General features: G+C 52.7%; 1 protein-coding gene across 9 annotated transcripts in view; it reads right to left on the minus strand.

The window, feature by feature from the left end:
• STX1A (syntaxin 1A) overlaps nt 1-20,084 on the minus strand; it is a 316,339-nt gene that overhangs the window by 77,759 nt on the left and 218,496 nt on the right. For all 9 annotated transcript variants that reach the window (XM_044993861.1, XM_044993862.1, XM_044993859.1 and 6 more), the window contains one exon: nt 17,253-17,327. In XM_044993861.1, coding sequence (XP_044849796.1) covers nt 17,253-17,327 — 75 coding nt within the window. The remainder of the gene's footprint in view (nt 1-17,252; nt 17,328-20,084) is intronic.

The following is a 20,084-nucleotide window of genomic DNA, read 5'->3' on the forward strand; positions in this document are numbered from 1 at the left end:
GGAAGAATGAGAAATGTGACTGCACTCAGATGAAAAACAGGGATGCGCTTTTTTCACTGCCAGATCAAAACATGCTAGTTACAGATGTTACTGGGCCAAAGAGCCTGGGGAAGGCCATTCTACAGGCCAGCCATGTTTAATTCCTTCTTTAGGATTATGCATCTCTCTTGAAATCCGCGGAATACAGATACAATGGCTCCTGGAAGAGCCTTCTTAATCCTACAGGACGCAGCCAATTCTTCCATTAAGCACAGCAAGAGGGCTGTGTTCACCCCCAAAGGACAAGCAGTCTGCAACTTTGTGCTGCGCTCACTGACCAAAGCAAGCCCAATCCCATATAAGGCCCTATATCCACTGCAGTTAAACTGTGGGTGGGCTGCAGTCTCCAGCCACTGTGGTTGCCCAAATCCTGGCTGGAGAGGCAGTGCAGCCCTAGCTGAACACCTCTCATGGACTCCTGGGGGTTCCATGCTCTTTGGCTCAAATGTTTTCTCTCCTAGTCAGAGCACCCCAGCACGCCGTAATGTCACCCTGAGGTCGATGCTTTCATTGTCCTCACTCCCTAGTTGTTACAAAGACTGATTCTTCTGGTAATGGAAGCTGTCAATCAAGCTCACTCCATTCCCCTTCTGAGTTTCCCTGAGGCAGGAAGATGCTAACAAAACGGAGCACGCTGATGAAATAAGTTTACCTTCCTTGACTCTATGTCTGCTCTCTCCCCGCACTCCTGTCCTCCCCTCAAGAGCCCCATGCTTTCTCAACAGGCACCTTATCTCAGTCTGACAGACACAGGAGGGGAGAAATTTGTGTCTGGAAGATTCTGATTATTGTGCTGGACACTGGAGACGCAGTCTGTGCAGTTGATGGGGAACCTAGTGAAGATGAGTCCGTTTCCGTCCGGGTGATGTGAACCCAGGACAAGGTAGAAGAGAAAGTTACTCACCTTGCAGTAACTGAGGTTCTTCGAGATGTGTGTCCCTGTGGGTGCTCCACTCCATGTGATGGTGCATCCTGGCGCCGTTGATCAGAGATCTTCGGTAGCAGTGCCTGGTCAGGATGCACATGCTCAGCTGCTGTCTTGTGGCATCGTTAGGGTCTGCCTGGGCGCGTGCATCCCACGGCCCTCTCAGTTTCTTCTCTACTGTAGAGTTGTCTGAGAGGGGAGGAGGGTGGGTAGGGGAGCACCCTCAGTTACTGCAAGGTGAGTAACTTTCTCTTCTTCTTTGAGTGCTATCCCTGTGGGTGCTCTACTCCAGGTGAATGGAAGCAGTACCCCTATGGTTGGTGGGATTTTGGAGTTGCGTGAGGGACAGTGGTAGACAGTACCATATGGCCGACTATGGCGTCTGCCGTGGTATCCCGTGTGATAGCATAATGTTTGGCAAATGTGTGATTAGATGTCCACGTGGCCGCCTTGCATATGTCTGTAATAGGTATGTTGTGGAGGAAGGCAACAGATGTTGACATCACCCGAGTAGAGTGAGTTCTAACACTCTCTGGTGGTTGAACATTCTGGGTCTGATAGCAGGATCTGATGCAGTCTGAGATCCACTTGGAGAGTTTTTGCTTAGAGATAGCATCACTCTTTGATCTCTCGGTAGTAGAAACAAATAGCCTAGAGGATTTACGAAATGGTTTAGTTCTGTCAAGATAAAATGCAAGGGCCCATCGGACATTAAGGGTATATAACGCCGCTTCTTGTGGAGTCGTGTGAGGCTTGGGATGGAATACAGGTAAGTGTATTGGCTGGTTAAGGTGGAAGGGAGACACCACCTTGGGGAGGAATTTGGGGTGGGGTCGCATTGTAACCTTGCCTTTAGAGAAAATGGTGTAGGAAGGGTAGGCCATCAGGGTGCTTATTTCACCAACCCTTCTTGTTGACTAACTAAGAAAGCCACTTTCATGGACATGTGGAGCAGGAATGAGGTAGCCAGGAGGTTTCGTGAGACCGCAGAGAACTAGGTTGAGATTCCGGGAGGCTACTGGTGAATGAATCTCAGGGTAGAGATTTTGCAGGCCCATGAGGAAGCGTTTCATGGTAGGGTGGGCAAAAAGTGAATAGCTGTCCAGAGTGTCATGGAAGGTGGTAAGGGCCGTGAGGTGTACTCTGATAGAACTGAGTGAAAGCCCGTCCTGTTTTAGTTCGTAAAAATGGTCTAAGATGTGAGGGAAGGTTGCAGTCTGGGATGTCAGGCGTCTGTGGAAGCACCGAGGGAGAAGCGTTTCCACTTTTGCAGGTAAGACTTACGAGTGGAGTCCATTCTACTGTGCAGGAAGACGTATTGGACCTGTTCCGAGCAGGCTAATTCGTGGGATTGAAACCATGAATGAACCATGCCATCAGATGGAGTTTCCGGAGCTGCAGATGAAGAAGCCGACTGCAGTTCTGGGAGAGGAGATCTGGTTTGTTGGGGAGAGTCTTTGGAGGACGGCTGGACATGCGTAGCAGGTAAGGATACCATGTTTGTCTGGGCCAAGCTGGGGCAGTAAGTATGACCCAGGCCTTGTCCTCTGTGATCTTGTGTAGAACCCTGTGTATTGTGGAATCGGTGGAAAAGCGTACCTGAGGGAGCTGTTCCAAGGAATGAGGAACACATCCCCTAGAGATGCGTTCCTAAGTCCCACTTTGGAGCAAAATAGATGGCATTTGCGGTTCTGAGGAGTGGCAAACATGTCTATCGACGGAGAGCCCCAGTCGGAGTATTGTGGGATGTAATTCCCATTTGTGTTCCTCAGAGAAGTGTCTGCTGAGTGTGTCGGTGTCACGGAGTCCCCGGGCGATGCTCTGGAACTGCTCCCCACAAAGCCAGGCAGGACTTTGGGAAGCCTCCTCTCCCTCGGAGCAGACTGTCTCCAGGGCAAGAAGCCTACACGGCTTCACCTCCTGGGTCTCTCCTTGGAGCATTCAGCATCCTCTGCCCCTCCGTGCACTTCCCACAGCGAGCCCACCCCGGCGGGGTCCTGGGGAAGCCAGAGGGTCCTGCACCCCCACTTTGCAGTCAGTCGTGACTCTCAGCCAGCCAGTAAAACAGAGGTTTATTCGATGACAGGAACACGGTCTAAAACAGAGCTTGTAGTTACAGAGAACCAGACGCCTTGGCTGGGTCCATCCTGGGGCCTAGTGAGGCAGACCCCCATGTCTGCCCTCACTCCTCGTCCCCAGCCAGCCCCAAACTGACACCCCCTCCAGCCCCTCCTTCTCTGCTGAGTTCCTGTCCCAGGCCAGGAGGTCACCTGACCTCTTTGTTTTCCCACACCTTTAGCATCCCCTTGCAGGGGGGAAGGGCCTGGCCATTAGTTGCTAGGTGACAGAGGGCTGGCCAGAAACTGAGGCACCCACACAGTATTCAGGGGAAATATTAAGAACAGTCCCACTTCGTCACAGTCGGCAATAGTGTTGTGACACCCAGGCAGGTAGAAAGCAGTGATTTCTATGTCATGTTGTATGCACCAATTCCATAGTCAGATGACTTCTGTGCATAGGGAGTGAGATTGTGCTCCTCCCTATCTGTTGATGTAAAACATACATGCTATATTGTCCGTCAGAACTCGGATGGACTTATTCTTTATTGTGGGAAGAAAGTGAAGGCAAGCGTACCTGACGGCTCTGAGCTCTAGAAGATTGATGTGCAGATAGGGATCAGCAGCCCTGTACCTTGTGGTCGCCTACGTGCGCTCCCCAACCTATCAGGGAAGCCTCCATGGTGAGCATGAGTACTGGGGAGTGTGGATGGAAGGGAACACCCATGCATAGGTTCTCTGGTTTTGTCCACAAACGTAGGGAGGCCAATACATTTGGTGGTGGAGTCAGTGTTATGCAGAAACTGTGTCTGCTGGGTTTGTAGTTGGAGTTGAGCCAACCCTGAAGGCATCTCATGTGCAACCTGGAATATTTGACCACAAAGGTGGTGGCTGCCACGTGACCAAGAAGCTGTAGGCAGGTCCGTGCCTGTATTCTGGGGTGAACAGAGATCATGCATATGAGATGAGTAGTAGTGAGGAATCTGTTGTGTGGAAGCGAGGCTCTGGTTTGAATTGAGTCCAAGTGAGCTCCAATGAACTCTATCTGCTGTGTAGGTATCAGGGTGGATTTTTGGAAATTTATTTGCAAGCCTAGACTGTGGAAGAGGGAGATGGTAGAGTTTGTCGCTTTTAACGTCTCGTCGTAGGAGCTGGCTTTGATAAGGCAGTCGTCTAAGTAGGGGAAAGGACAGTTACCTGTTCCATAACTGCCGTTCTTCGAGATGTGTTGTTCATGTCTATTCCACAGTAGGTGTGCGTGCTCGCCACGTGCACTGGTGCCGGAAGCTTTTTCCCTCAGCAGTACCTGTAGGAGGAGCGCTGCTGCGTTATAAGGGGAGCCGCGCGCTCCCCCTACCCTCAGTTCCTTCTTGCCGGACCAACTCCAACAGTGGGGAAGGAGGGCGGGATGTGGAATAGACATGAGCAACACATCTCGAAGAACATCAGTTACGGAACAGGTAACTGTCCTTTCTTCTTCAAGTGCTTGCTCATGTGTATTCCACAGTAGGTGATTACAAGCTGTGTGTGATGGAGGTGGGTAGGAGTTCACAGATTCCCTGGCTGGAGCACAGCCCTACCGAAGACAGCGTCATCCCTGGTGTGGGAGACGATCGCATAGTGCAACGTGAACTTGTGCACTGAGGACCGGGTAGCGGCTCTACAGATGTCCTGGATAGGGACATGGGCCACAAAGGCAGCTGATGAGGCCTGAACCCTTGTCGAGTGAGCCCTTACGATAGGTGTAGCATGTCCGGATGCACGATGTGATCCACCGAGACAATCTCTGGGTGGATATCAGTTGGCCCCTCATGCACTCAGCCGAAGCAACAAAGTGTTGCGAAGACCTATGGAACGGCTTAGTCAGATCCAGATAAAAGGCCAGAGCCCTGCGCATGTCGAGCATATGGAGGCGGCGCTCCTCGTTAGAGGTATGCGGCTTAGGACAGAGGACAGGTAAGAAGATGTCCCGGCTCATGTGAAAGACGGAGACCATCTTGGGGAGGAATGCAGGGTGTGGGCGGAGCTGAACCTGTGAAAGACAGTGTACGGGGGGGTCGCAGGTCAGGGCCCTGAGCTCCGAGACCCGCCGGGCCGACGTGATGGCCATGAGGAAGGCTACCTTCCAGGAAAGGTGAGACCACGAGCCTGTGGCCAGGGGTTCAAACGGGGGCCCCGTAAGGCGGGATAGCACCAAATTTAGATCCCACTGAGGGATGGGGTCCTAACATAAGGGAAGGACCAATCTGGCCCCTTGAGGAAACGCCTGTTCATGGCATGGGAGAAAACCAAGCAGCCCTGAACCGGCGGATGGAACGCCAAAATAGCTGCCAGGTGCACCCTGGCAGAGGAAGGGGCCAGGTCTTGAGTTCTAAGGTGAAGCAGGTACTCAAGGATAAGTTGGAGTGGGGCAGACGTTGAGGAAACACCCCCCTCTCCCGCCCACCCGGAGAACCTGGACCATTTTGCCAGGTAGGTCCGGCGTGTGGATGGCTTCCTACTTTCGAGGAGGACATGCCTGACCCCCTCTGAACACGTTCTCTCCTCCGCATCTAGCCACTGATCAGCTACGCTGTCAGATGGAGGCTGGCCAGATTGGGGTGGAGGAGGCAGCCCTGGTCCTGGGAGAGCAGGTTCAGGCGGAACGGCAACGGCCAGGGAGGGGCCACGAGTAAGTCTAGGAGGGTCCTGTACCAAAGCCGTCAGGACCACGCTGGAGCAATCAAAAGGACGCATCCGTTTTTACTTTCTCCAGGACCGTGGCAATGAGGGGAAACACGGGAAGAGTGTAAAGGAGTTGACCCGACCACGACAGGAGGAAGGTGTCCGAGATCACGTTCCTCCCCACACACCCCCTGGAGCAGAACCCGTGGCAACAGTGGTTCTGTCAAGTCGCAAACAGGTCTACTTGGGGAGTGCACCACTCTCGGAAGAGAGCTGATGAGTGACCTCCAGGTGAAGCGACCACTTGTGTTGGGAGGAGAAAACCCTGATCAAGCGATCGGCCTGCGTGTTGTTGGTGCCTGGCAGGTGGAAAGCCTTCAGGGAGATGTTGTGGGCTATACAAAACTCCCAGAAGCTGAGAGCTTCCTGGCTGAGGGCCCAGGACCTCGCCCCGCCTTGCCTGTTGATGTAAAACATAGCGGCGGTGTTGTCCGTGAGTACTCTGATCACCTTGCCGCGTAGCTGCAAGCTGAATGTCACACAGGCTAAACGTATCACCCTGCGTTCCCTGACATTTATTTGAAGGGACAGCTCTTCGGTGGACCAGAAACCTTGGGTCCGTGAGGTCCCTATGTGTGTCCCCCAGCCCAAGTCCGACCGTCGGACACTAGGTCCAGCGACGGGATCGGGTCCCAGAAGGGAATTCCCTGGAGCATATTGTCCGGGCAGGACCACCATTGAAGCATGGCGATCACCCCTGCCAGTACTGAGAGGACCTTGTCCAGTTTGTCCCTGGTCTGGGAGAACTCCAAGGCCAATCAGAGCTGGAGGGGCCTCATACGAAGCCTGGCATGGTGGACCACGTATGTGCATGCTACCATGTGGCCCAGGAGCTGTAGGCACACCCTGGCCATGGTAATAGGAAACACCATGACCGAGGCTATAAGGCCCTTTAGGGTCTGGAACCTGTCCATGGGAAGGGAGGCTGTGGCCTTGGAGGCATCCAGGAGAGCACCTATGAATTCTATGCGCTGCACCGGGACCAGTGTCGACTTGGCCTCGTTTACTAGGAGGCCTAGTTTGGCACATGTGGCCAAGAGCAGGTCCACGTGGTTGCATACCTGGGATCACGAGCTGCCCTTGAGCAGCCAGTCGTCGAGATAGGGGAATATCTGTACCCCTCGGCATCTGAGGTAGGCCGCCACTACCTCCATACATTTCGTGAACACCCAGCCCAAAGGGGAGGACCGTAAATTGGTAGTGATCCTGTCCTACTAGGAAGCAGAGGAAGTGTCTGTGCCCCTCGAATATGTGGATATGGAAGTAAGCGTCCTGAAGGTCCAGGGCCACATGCCAATCGCCAGGGTCCAGAGAGGGTATGATACATGACAGAGAGACCATGAGGAACCGGCATTTTGCCATGAACCAATGAGGCCTCGCAGATCCAGGATGGGTCTGAGCCCCCCTTTCGTCTTGGGGATCAGGAAGTAACGAGAGTAGAATCCTTTCCCCCGGAATTCCCATGGAACCTTCTCCACAGCTCCCAGGCTGAGGAGCCGACCCACTTCCTGCTGTAGCAGGGGTAAATGCGACAGGTCCTTCCTGCCGTCCAAGGGAGGGGGGAGGGAGGGGTGAGGTAAATTGTAGCGTATAACCCTGGGAAATGGTGCTGAGGACCCATTGGTCCGATGTTATTCGGGACCATTCCACAAGAAACGCAGACAAGCAGTTGCTGAAACCCAACTTTATTGGTGGGAGGGTCCTTTTGGGGGTCACCGGGGTACCCTCCCGCAGCCAGTCAAAACCGCCTCTTGCCCTGCTGCTTGCCCCTGGAGGGCCCAGGGCAGAGCGAGACTGCCTCTGAGGTGGCCTCTTCTGACTTTTGGACCTCTTGTAGGCGGGCTCGTATCTAGGCTGAGACGCAGGGACGGAGGCTTGCGCCTTAGGCTTTTCCTTGGGCGGGACGTAGAGCCCGAGGGTTTGAAGGGTGGCACGTGAGTCCTTCATGCCGTGGAGCCTCACGTCTGTTTGTTCCACGAACAGGTTCTTGCCGTCAAAGGGAAGCTCCTGCATCACAGACTGTGCCTCCGCGGAGAGCCCAGATAGCAGTAGCCACGATGTCCTGCACATGGACACCGCCGAGGCCATGGACCGAGCAGCTGTGTAAGCTGCATCCGACACCGTCTGCAAAGCAGCCTTTGCAGCAGCGGCGCCCTCCTCCACCAGAGACTTGAATTCCTTCCTTTTGTGCTCCGGAAGGGAGGGCTCGAATTTTGGCAGTGACCCCCACAAGTTAAACTCATATCGTCTGAGGAGGGCCTGGTGGTTGGCCACCCGGAGCTGGAAGCTGGCGGACGAATAAAGCTTTCTGCCAAACAAGTCCAGTCTTTTGGAGTCTTTATTCTTGGGTGCGGGTCCTGGTTGGCCTTGTCTTTCCCTGTGGTTCACAGATTCCATCACTAGGGAGTTGGGGACCAGGTGAGTATAGAGGTATTCATGCCCCTTCGTGGGCACGAAGTATTTGCACTCTGCCCATTTCGATATCGGGGCCAGGGAGGCCGGTGTTTGCCAGAGGGCATTAAAGATGTTGGCCACCCGTTCATGGACCGGGAGGGCCACTCTGCCCGGTGCCGAGGATGAGAGCACGTTAAACAGCGAGTCTGAGGGTCCCTCCATCTACTCAGCTTGGAGATGGAGACTGGATGCTACTCGCTTTGGCAGCTCCTGATGAGCCCTGAAGTCCTCCTGCAGTACGGAGGGGGGTGGAGCTGCGATCTTGTCATCCGGTGTGGGAGGGGGGGCTGGTACCAGGCTCTGAACGTCAGCTGGTGCCACGGGGTCCACCCCTTGATCAGACTCCTCGTGCGGTGCCGAGGAGCTGTGACCCGCTGATCTATCCCTTGGAGGTCTGGATAGCGCGGCTAATGGAGCCTCCGATGCTCCTGCTATCAACCGAGGGCCTTGCTGGGCATGCACGGGAGCCAGGGGGTACACTGGCACCACTGGCTCTGCCATGGGGGTCTCTGCCATTGCCACTGGCGGCACCAGCTGGTCGGGTTGGCCCGGCTGGAGCATAGGGCACTGCGTGAGGGTCGAGGTCTGGGTTACCAATGGCCTGTCGGTGCCATGCAAGCGGTACACGTGGTGGTACCGAGCATGGCGTCTGCCATGGGACCAGGACTCCAAAGTCAAGGAACGGTGCTGCCTCGAGCTGCTACTCCTCGAGACGCTTCGACTCCTGGATCCACGATGACCCCGAGCTGGCGATCCCTGCCAGGAGTCGTGGGCACAGTGCCTAGACACGCGAGAGCTGGAGCGTGACCAGTGACAGTGTCCATGCCGGCAGCGGCTCCGGTAGATCCGCCGAGAGCAGGAGCATCTACGGCATCGGCACCTGTCCTGCCGATGCTCTGCACTCGGTGTGGAGCAGTGCCTAGAACTGCGCTCCCGACGGCACCCTACCAGACAACCTGGAGGGCAACAAGAGTGGAGGCTGGGGGCTGTGTCCTGACCGGACACTGGGTGACGAGCGGTCCCAAGAACAGTCTCCTGACCAGCATCTGCGTCTGGTCAGCGTTGGCTGACGAGAGCCCAGCGGCACCTGCAGGGTCATAATATCTTTGGCTGCCTGCAGAGCCTCCGGTTTCGAAGGCATGCGGACTTTAGCTGGAGAGGTCTGAGTCAACGCAACCGGGCTGCTCCGCTTGACTTGAGTTGGGGCTCTAAAGCCCAGGGGGGAACCGGGGCTGCCCGACGTGGGTCTAGCCTCCCCCCGTGCCTTCTCTCTACGCTTCTGAGACAACTAAGCCTTCCTCTGCTTTTTCGACGGAGAGTGGTGCCGGCCACCAGAAGGTGCGGGGAGATCCGAAGCCACTGCCGACTCCATGAGAATGGCCGAAGTCTAATGTCTCTCTCTTTTTTTGTCCTGGGTTTGAAGGACCTGCAGATTTGACAGCAGTCGCTATGTGGGATTCACCCAGGCAGCGGAGACAGTCCATGTGCGGGTCACTCCTGGGAATCGATCGCCTGCAAGACTCGCACGATTTAAACCCTGGGACATGTCCTGGCCTGAAGAATAACTAACTAAAATAGAATTTTTACAAACTAACTGATACAGGTACTACTGAACAATGAACAAGATATGGGATGAGCTGCAGCAAAGCTGGAGCGAGTAGTTCTGATGCACTGTCACTGGCGGCAAGAAGGAACTGAGGGTGGGGGACGCGTGCGGCTCCCCTTTTAGCACGCTATAGCGGCGCCACTCCAGGGGTCGCAGCAGCGCTCCCCCTACGGGTACTGCTGAGGGAAAAACTTCTGGCACTAGTGCACGTGGCGAGTGCACACACCTACTATGGAACACACATGAGCAAGCACTCGAAGAAGAAAAGTATAATTCTGTGTGTGCGGAGGTGGGCTACGAGTACAGATAGGGTCTTGGAGAAAACCCTCGGTGCAGTGGAGAGACCGAATGGAAGTGCTCTGTATTGAAAATGGTCGTGTCCAAGTGTGAATCGCAGGAAGCGTCTGTGTGCTGGATGATTGGATATATGGAAATAGGTGTCTTGTAGGTCAAGGGCTGTGAACCAGTCCCCTTGTTCCAGCGCAGGTATTATTCTGCTCAGTGGTTTGAGCATTGGCCTGCTAAACCCAGGGTTGTGAGTTCAATCATTTAGGGAACTGGGGTAAAAATCTGTCTGGGGATTGGTCCTGCTTTGAGCAGGGAGTTGGACTAGATACCTCCTGAGGTCCTTTCCAACCCTGATATTCTATGATTCAGTGTAAACATCTTGAATTTTTGTACACATACAAACTTGTTCAGTCAGCGTAGGTCTAATATAAGTCTCCATTCCCTGCCTTTCTTTTGGGTCAGAAAGTAGTGGGATGTTGTGTCGGTACATGTTCCACTGCACCTAGGTGGAGAAGATGAACAACCTCTGCACAGAGGAGACGCTTGTGAGAGGGGTCTCTGAAGAGGGATGGGGAAGGGGGAAGGGTGGGCAGGAAAGATAGGTAAGGGATGGAGAAACCTGACTGAACTATTTCCAGGACTTAGCGGTCCTGCATGATCTGTTGCCAGACATTGGAAAGCCTGGAGGTGGTGGCCAAATGGGCAAATAGGCAGCAGAGTCAAGGGGTGGTCACGCAGACCCCCGACTAGCACCTCAGAATTGTTGTTTGTGTCCCGATGGGTGGGAAGTAGTTGGTTGCGCCTGGTTTTGCCTGCACCTAGGAGGTCTGTTGCGGTTTCTCCCAGTGTCATACAGTCTGGACTGGAGTTGGTGATACTGTTGTATGCAGGGCCTCTGAGAAGGTTGATACCGCTGTCTCCTAGCGATTGATGGGTATATGCCCAATGTGCGCAAAAGTGGCCCTGGATTCTTTCAGAGTGTGAAGGACTTCATCTTTTTTTTGGAAAAGAGTTTATCTTTGTCAAAGGGGAGAGCCTCCGCTTTGGTCTGCAAATCTTTGGGGATACCAAATGCAGCCAGCCAGGAAGACCAGTGTATCGCCACTGCAGTGGCAATGGTGCGGGCTGCTGTATCTGCCATGTCCATGGACACTTGTAGTGCCATCCTAGACACCAACTGACCTCAACGAGGACTGACAAAGTCTGCTTCCCTGTCCTCTGGGATATGGGAGGTAAAATCAAGGACTTTGTTGTAGTTGTCATAGTCATAGCTTGCAAGGAGGGCGGAATAATTTGCAATCCTAAATTGTAGAGTGGAAGAGATATAAACCTTGAAGCCCAGAAGATCAAGGCGTTTGAGGTCCTTGTCTTGTGGAGTGGGCTGGTAGTGTGGCTGCTTTGTGCTGTGTGTCACTGCATCCACCACAAGAGAATTGGGTTGTGGGTGGGAAAATAAGAAATCGACATCCTTCGCAGGCATGTAGTATTATACATTCAGGTTTCTTGCATTTTGGTGTGATGGAGGCAGGGGTCTGCCAGAGAGTATCAGCTGGTTCTAAGAGGGCTTCGTTTATGGGTAGTGCGATCTTTGAGGGTCCACAGGGCTGGAGGATTTTGAGGAGTCTACGTTGTGTCTCCTGGACTTCCTCTAAAGGGATGTCCTGGCTGAGTGCCACTCTCTTGAAAAGTTCCTGGAATTGCTTAAAGTCATCCACATTTTGTGGAGGTGGAGGCATGAGGGTGTCCTCTGTGGCTGATGGCGAGGCAGGAGCTGGTAAATCTGGGAAGGGTTCATAGCTCACCTCTTCAAGAGGGGGTTCAGGAGCTCTAGATGTTGATGGAGCTGGGGATATAGGCGTAGGACGAGCTTGCAGTCTGGTAGAAGGGGCGCAAGAAGGAGCAGTGGCAGGAGCCGACCATGGGTACCACTGAGGCCAGGGCACCGGGTAGGAAAAGTTGGGTCCCGGCCACTGGGGGACAAAGTAGGGAAACTGAGGCTAGTTCTTATGATGCACTGTGTCTTGGGATATGTATGGCTCCGGTGGAGGGGGAGACTCAGGCGGAGAGAACTCTGCCAGCTACTATATGTCGTTCTCGCTGTCAGTGAAAGTAGCCAGGTCAGGTGGCGAGAGCTGCTGTTCAAACAGTGAGTGCCCTGTGTCTAGGAGCGGAGAGTCAGGCTCAGGGGCCACAGAGATATCCCGCTGGTGCAGAAATTGTTGCTGCTCCCTAGGCTGGTGTGCTGCAGAGCGTGGAGTGTGAGCGGCAGCCCGGAGTGATTTTTACTTGGCTTTAGTAGGAGCCACAAGACATTTGTAAGAGCTCCACAGGGGGTCTGAATCTGCTCCGGCGGGGGTGGTGGGCAGGCTCGATACCGACGTTCTTGTTGGTACTGGGGCGGAACGCATTGCCGGCACTGGGTCCATTATCCGTGCTGGCAGGACTGGTGCTGAGGAGAGCTTCCCGTTGCGGGAAGTCGGGTCCCTGCTTTTGCGTCCTGTGTGATTTGCCGCTGAGGTGCTGGGGCGATCGGAGTTGCCTGTTCTTGCCACTGTCGGCACCAAGGGTAAAGACCTTGCAGGAGATCTTTTTCCCTTTTGAGTGTCTCTGAGAGGAGACATTAGGGCTTCCTGACTCTTCTCATGAGAGGGCGAAGCTGCGCTCCCAGTCGGTTCTGACTTGGCAGGGGAGCGTGAGGGAGAGGGTTTACTGCCGTTCTCCATAGGCGGCTGCAGAGCTTTCTCCATGAGAAGCATTTTTAGCCATAAGTCTCTGTCATGGCGAGCCCTAGTTTTTAAGTTGGTACAGTGGACACACTTTGCAGGGACGTGTGTCTCGCCAAGGCATTTGACGCAGAGTGAGTGCCCACCGGACCGCGGCATAGACTCCTTGCAGGAGCCACATTTCTTAAAGCCTGGAGACCCCACCATAATGAAAGTATGAGCGGCCGGGGAAGTCTCAACGAGAGACTAAATTGAGGGGGAAAAATGTTATTTTTTTTTTAAACTAACAAACCATGCTAATGGAAAGGGAGAACTGGGAAATGGCTAGCTAACTATTTCTATTTTTCTCTACTTATTTCCTACAGTAACCAGGGAAGAGATGAGCACTGCCCCGTGTCCCGTCTTCAGCCGAGGATAGTTGAGACGGAGGGGGGTGCGGGATGCGCATGCTCAGGCAGACCCTAACGCTGTTGCGAGACAGCAGCTGGGCACGTGCGTCCCGACCAGGCACTGCTACCAAAGATCTCCGATCAGCGGTGCCAGGACACACTGTCACCTGGAGTGGAGCACCCAGAGGGACCGCACTTGAAGAAGAACTTCTGTTCAGGAACCTTGCACCCTGCCATTGCACACACAGAGGATGGCGCCTCTTTGCCTCAACACACCAACTTGTTTCCCCTATTACCTCGGCGGGGATGTGCCAGCTCCACCTGCATATTTTAAAGAGGCCTCATGTCATAAAGCAGAGATAATTCCTCTCCACCCTTGGAAAGCTGCATCTAGTGCTGGGGCCCCAGGGAAGGCCCCTCCAGCAGGTATGTCCCTCACAGGACCGTTAAGAAATCACAGAATCATAGAATCTCAGGGTTGGAAGAGACCTCAGGAGGTCATCTAGTCCCACCCCCTGCTCAAAGCAGGACCAACCCCAACTAAATCATCCCAGCCAGGGCTTTGTCAAGCCTGACCTTAAAAACCTCTAAGGAAGGAGATTCCACCACCTCCCTAGGGAACCCATTCCAGTGTTTCACCACTCTCTGAGTGAAAAAGTTTTTCCTAATATCCAACCTAAGACCATTACTCTTTGTTCTGTCATCTTCTACCACTGAGAACAGTCTGGATCCATCCTCTTTGGAACCCCCTTTCAGGTAGTTGAAAGCAGCTATCAAATCCCCAGGTAGTTGAAAGCAGCTATCTCCTCAACCTTCTCTTCTGCAGACTAAACAATCCCAGTTCCCTCAGCCTCTCCTCATAAGTAATGTGCTCCAGCCCCCTAATCATTTTTGTTGCCCTCCGCTGGACTCTTTCCAATTTTTCCACATCCTTCTTGTAGTGTGGGGCCCAAAACTGGACACAGTACTCCACATGAGGCCTCACCAATGTCGAATAGAGGGGAATGATCACATCCCTTGATCTGCTGGCAATGCCTCTACTTATACAGCCCAAAATGCCATTAGCCTTCTTGGCAACAAGGGCACACTGCTGACTCATATCCAGCTTCTTGTCCACTCTAACCCCTAGGTCCTTTTCTGCAGAACTGCTTCCTAGCCATTCGGTCCCTAGTCTGTAACATTGCATGGGATTCTTCCGTCCTAAGTGCAGGACTCTGCACTTGTCCTTGTTGAATATCATCAGGTTTCTTTTGGCCCAGTCCTCTAATTTGTCTAGGTCCCTCTGTATCCTATCCCTACCCTCCAGCGTATCTACCACACCTCCAAGTTTCGTGTCATCTGCAAACTTGCTGAGAGTACAGTCCACGCCATCCTCCAGATCATTAATGAAGATACTGAACAAAACCGGCCCCAGGGCCGACCCTTGGGGCACTCCACTTGAAACTGGCTGCCAACTAGACATGGAGCCGTTGATCACTACTCGTTGAGCCTGATGATCTAGCCAGCTTTCTATCCACCTTATAGTCCAATCATCCAGCCCATACTTCTTTAACTTGCTGGCAAGAATACTGTGGGAGACCATGTCAAAAGCTTTGCTAAAGTCAAGGAATAACACATCCACTGCTTTCCCCTCATCCACAGACCCAGTTATCTCCTCGTAGAAGGCAATTAGGTTAGTCAGGCATGACTTGCCCTTGGTGAATCCATGCTGACTGTTCCTGATCACTTTCCTCTCCTCTAAGTGCTTCAGAATTGATTCCTTGAGGACCTGCTCCAATGCCACCAAGCCTTTGTTCTGCTCCCAGAGAAGATGACAGACCCCCTGGCAAACCATGCTCCCTTGGGCTTGCTGCAGCCCTGTTCCAGCCAGCATCAGTGACAACCATGGGTCCAACACACATACCTGGTATTCCCAGCCCAGCCACTCCCCAGGCCCCTCAGCTCAAACCCTTGCCTCTTGGCTGTGTGGGAAAGGTTCCCTTTCAGCCCTTGTGCTCCGAGAGTCAAAGAATCATAGAATCTCAGGGTTGGACGGGACCTCGGGAGGTCGTCTAGTCCAACTCCCTGCTCAAAGCAGGACCAGTGCCCAGCTAAATCATCCTAGCCAGGCCTTTGTCAAGCCTGACCTTAAAAACCTCTAAGGAAGGAGATTCCACCACCTCCCTAGGTAACCCATTCCAGTGCTTCACCACCCTTCTAGTGAAAAAGTTTTTCCTAATATCCAACCTAAACCTCCCTCACTGCAACTTGAGACCGTTACTCCTTGTTCTGTCATCTGGTACCACTGAGAACAGTCTAGATCCACCCTCTTTGGAACCCCCTTTCAGGTAGTTGAAAGCAGCTATCAAATCCCCCCTCATTCTTCTCTTCTGCAGACTAAAGAATCCCAGTTCCCTCAGCCTCTCCTCGTAAATCATGTGCTCCAGCCCCCTAATAATTTTTGTTGCCCATTTTTGAGTCTGTACAATGGAGCTGTGCTCCAGCCCAGCTGGTTGTCATTCTGCCTCTGCCTCTGCCTGGGCCGTTGTTAACCCCTGGCCTGTCCTCAGGCTGCAAAAGCGGGTTAGAGGACTAGAGAGAGTATTTATGAGGGCAGATTAAAAGCTAAAGATGGCTAATGGTTGACAGAGGGTTACCTGAGAAAGGTGCAACCACCAAGATCAGCGAGCAAATGTTCAGTGTGATTCAGTGGGGCACAACCAGGACTCACATACAAGTATCAGCTAGCTCACGAAGCTGTCAGACAGTGGAGCCATCTCTCACCAGGAGGGGAGGGAGACCCATGCTTGGGATATTTCCTATTAGACTGGAGAAGACACTAGTGAAAATACTGGAGGGGCCCAGCTTGCATTTTCTGGGGATGCACTGGGCAACCTACTATGGCTTTTTCTGCTCTAATTTCTCTGGCCCTTCCTACATTAGTCCAGTTTGCCAATGCACGGAGGAATAGGGCCAAACCCGGGCAGGGCCCCGTGTATACCACAGCACTATGGGACCAAACTGTGGCAAGCACCCCGAAATTCTACAACCAAGTTAATAAATGCTTTTCATGCCCATCCTCCCACACTCACACCGCTATGGCTCACAGCTGGAAATATTCCTTCTGCCGCAAAATACTGAATTCTGTGGTCCCTGGGAAAATTCCATATTCCACAGACACACGATCACAGAGTCCATGGGGCCCAGAGTGAGATGGCTGGAGGAGTTCACACCTCTCAGGGCCATTGTTTTGGGCTCTTTGCAGACCCAGCCCAGGTCCCATTTTTGAGGTTATCTTCATAACTGAAAGGCTGGACACGTATTTTGTAAAAAGTAAAAGCTGAGATTTTGGACACAATTGTGTGAATCCTGTGGCACACTGTGCACCCGTGGAACCACAGAGCACACAGGGCCCTGACCACAGTTTAGTGAAATTAGTGTCAATAAACCGGAGTCACTGCTCAGGAGACATGGGCCCGGGGTTGCAGTGACTCTGCGTACTGTGCCAGGCAAACTGTGGGAGAGGATCCAAGAGCCCTTGCCATATGGTTCAAGAGTAGAGCTGGCTCTCTGCAGCCAAACCAAGCTCTAGAGATGCTGACAATACCTACCTCTGAGTCTTGACCATACAGATGCACAGAGAGGAAAATTCAAATACTCTACATCATGGGCTGGTCTCTGGTTTGCAGAAGACAATTGGGAGCCACTGGGGCTGTCAGACTGCAGTGCTGAGGGAGGTCAGAGCTACGCAGCACGGAGAGAGAACATGGAACATGGAACATAACATACACTCCGGAGGGTGTAACATACAAGCCTCACACACAGTCACCAGAAGCCCATCTCCCATGTCTCCTGAAAGCCAGTGAGCAATGACCCAAGGGGCAACAGCAGAGCTAACCAAGTCTGCAGGCTCACCCACTCTGTGTGGGGCCTGCGTACAGCTGCAGCAGTGCTGGTGCAGTCCTGAGAGCAGGCGTTGAGTCCAGCAGGGACCCTTCAGGCAGCTGAGGGACAGACGAGCAGCAGCCAGGGGCCAGTTCCCTTGTGTCGTTGCAGACTAATACTCACTCTTTAACTTGGAGCGCACTTTGTTTGCTGTCTTTTTGATGTCAGACATTAATTCTTCGAGCTCCTCCTTTGTTTCTAGAGGGAGAAAGGAGAGAAGAAAGATGGATGCATTGGAGACACTTAGTGAATCTGCCCCTGGCCCGCCCCCCTGGTCACTGGACAGGACTCAATCTCCACCTGCCTCCCACTGGGCTTGAGCAGCCAGCCCCTGCAGCACTCCTCCCCTCGCTTAGGGAAGGAGATCAGAGGGGTCACACTGCAGAGCAGGCCAGGAGCTCCCTTCTCTGAGGAGCCTCTGCCAGCCTGAAAGCAAGACCCATGGGACCAGAACTGACCCTGGGCTTCCCGCATGCCTGTGCCAAGGCTTCCACCCAGCCACGGAGTGGGCTGAGCCTTCCTGTCAGATGTGCTAGGGTTAGTTGCAGCGTGACCAGATATCCCGATTTTATAGGGACAGTCACGATTTTTGGGTCTTTTTCTTATATAGGCTCCTATTACCCCCTACCCCCGTCCCGATTTTTCACACTTGCTGTCTGGTCACCCTATCAGCACTAGACTCTCACAGAACTCAATCACTTGGCTTTTGTCACTTCAGCAGGGGCCCGATCAGCAGGCAGGCGTCTCCCCACCTCCTTGTCAACCAGCAGGGGGAAGGGAACCGTGCAGTCCCCTGAGATCAGAACTGCAGCAGGGTAGCCGGGAACACAGCAGGAGAGAGATGCTGTCCAGTGCTCCAGGCCAGGTGTGTGACAGCAGTGGCACTGCCCCAGGCTTCAGCTACACAAACACAGCCAAGTGCCCACATCACCATGCTCAGCACCTTGCAGGATCTGGCCTGACTTGGCCAATTCTCCACAAGCCACTATAAAATGGTTCATCCTTCTCAGTCAAAGCCCTAAGGCCTCTCTGCAGCAGCCAGCCTCTTCTCTGCCCCTAAAGCCTGCAGCCTTCAAAGGCATCGCTCTGCTAATTACCAGACTGCACACCCACCTGCTCCCCAGAACTCACTGCCTACAGCAGAAATAGAGGCACTGAAACGGCACCACATCTCAATGCATTCACAGGCCCACTTCTCATGAATGTTTCTGTCAGCAGAATGACAGCTTAACACAACTCTCCTTTTTCAGCACTGGAAGAAACAAAAGACTTACAGTTGCAAACAAAAATACTCATAGGGGAAGGCAAGTCATTTCCCTTCCATGAGCAACCCAGCTTCTCCAAATTACCTCCATTTAACAAGCACATATCACTCAGCGTCCCTCCAGGAACCAGCTGCATCAGTTCCAAGGATACGGACAATGCAACTCACCTCAGTCATGCACACTCCACCTAGGAGAGCAGGCTTTGCTGAGCATTAAGGCACCAATAATAATTCTCTGTATTCCTCTAGAGCCCTCCATCCAAGACTCTCACAGTGCTCCATAGACGTGATTAAACCTCAGCACTTCTGTGAGGCTGGGAATAGTCACCTCCTTTTACAGATGAACAAATTGAGGCGCTGAGCACACCAGTGACTTGCTCAAAGACAAGGGAAGTGAATAGAATTCAGGGCTCCCAACTCCTTTAGGTTATTACGCACAAGACTCTCCTTTCTGTCTAACTGGGGAGAACACAGAAACCAGGCTGGGAGGATCAGCCCCACTCACTTAATAATTATTATTATATTTGAATAATTAGAATGTCTCTAGGCACAACCACAATTGTTATTACATTATAGGACTCTATTTGGCACTGGTGAGGCTTCAGCCAGAGTAGTGTGTGCGGTTCTGGGGCCGAGCAACAAAAATGATAAGATGTTTAAAAAACCTGACCTGTGAGGCATGTTTATACCTGAGAAAAGGAGATGGAGGGGGCTCTGACAACAACCTGCAAATATATTAAAGGCTGTTATAAAGGACGGTGATCAGTTGTTCTCCATGTCCACTGAAAGTTGGACAAGAAGTAATGGGCTTAATCTGCAGCAAGAGAGATGTAGGTTAGATATTAGGAAAGCTTTCGAACTACACGGGTATTTAAATGATGGAATAGGCTTTGAAGGGAGAATGCGGAATCCCCACCATTGGAGGTGGCTAAACACCTGTCAGGGACGGTCTAGGTTTACTGGTCAGAGGAGTCGGGACCACGCTAAACTAATAGCGAAAGGGGAGAGTAAAAAGAGGGACAATATAAGCACTCAGCACAAAATCGAGATGCTGAGAACAAAATTAATCAAGGAACCAAAGGACGTGAAGAGAAGGAATTCTTGATTTGCCTACACACCAGTGCTAGGAGCCTGGGTAACAAACACGAGGAGCTGGAATTGCTCGTTTATGAGCATAAGTTTGTTCTACTTGGTATTACTGAAACCTGATGAGATGATTCACACAACTGGAATGTTAAAATCAACGGCTGGATCGAGTGGGCAAAAGGGGAGGGCGAGTGGCACTCTGTCAAAAATGGCATTGCCCGTTTTTGAGTCACTGATAACTCGGAAGAAAATGATCTGGAATGCTTATGGAGCAATGTCCTAACAGATAAAGCACAATGCAGGGTATTAGTTGGTGTCTGCTACAGACCACCAAATCACACACAGGAACAGAATGACTATTTCCTTACACACCTATGTATAACATGTAGGAAAAATAGCTGTGTGATCAGGCAGGACTTCAAGCTGAGTGACATGCTGGAGGTCTCATGCTGCCAGCCATGGGTAAAAGTATCATTAAGCAGTGACCAGCACGGGGGCCGACTGGGGTGGGGCCTCAGGCGGAAGGGGCGGGGCCAGTAGCAGCAGCCAGAGCCCTGGGCCTTTTTAAATCGTGGCCCCGGGGCAGCTGCTCCTTTTGCCCCCTG

Source organism: Mauremys mutica, chromosome 19 (assembly GCF_020497125.1).
Source record: "Mauremys mutica isolate MM-2020 ecotype Southern chromosome 19, ASM2049712v1, whole genome shotgun sequence".
NCBI lineage: Eukaryota > Metazoa > Chordata > Testudines > Geoemydidae > Mauremys > Mauremys mutica.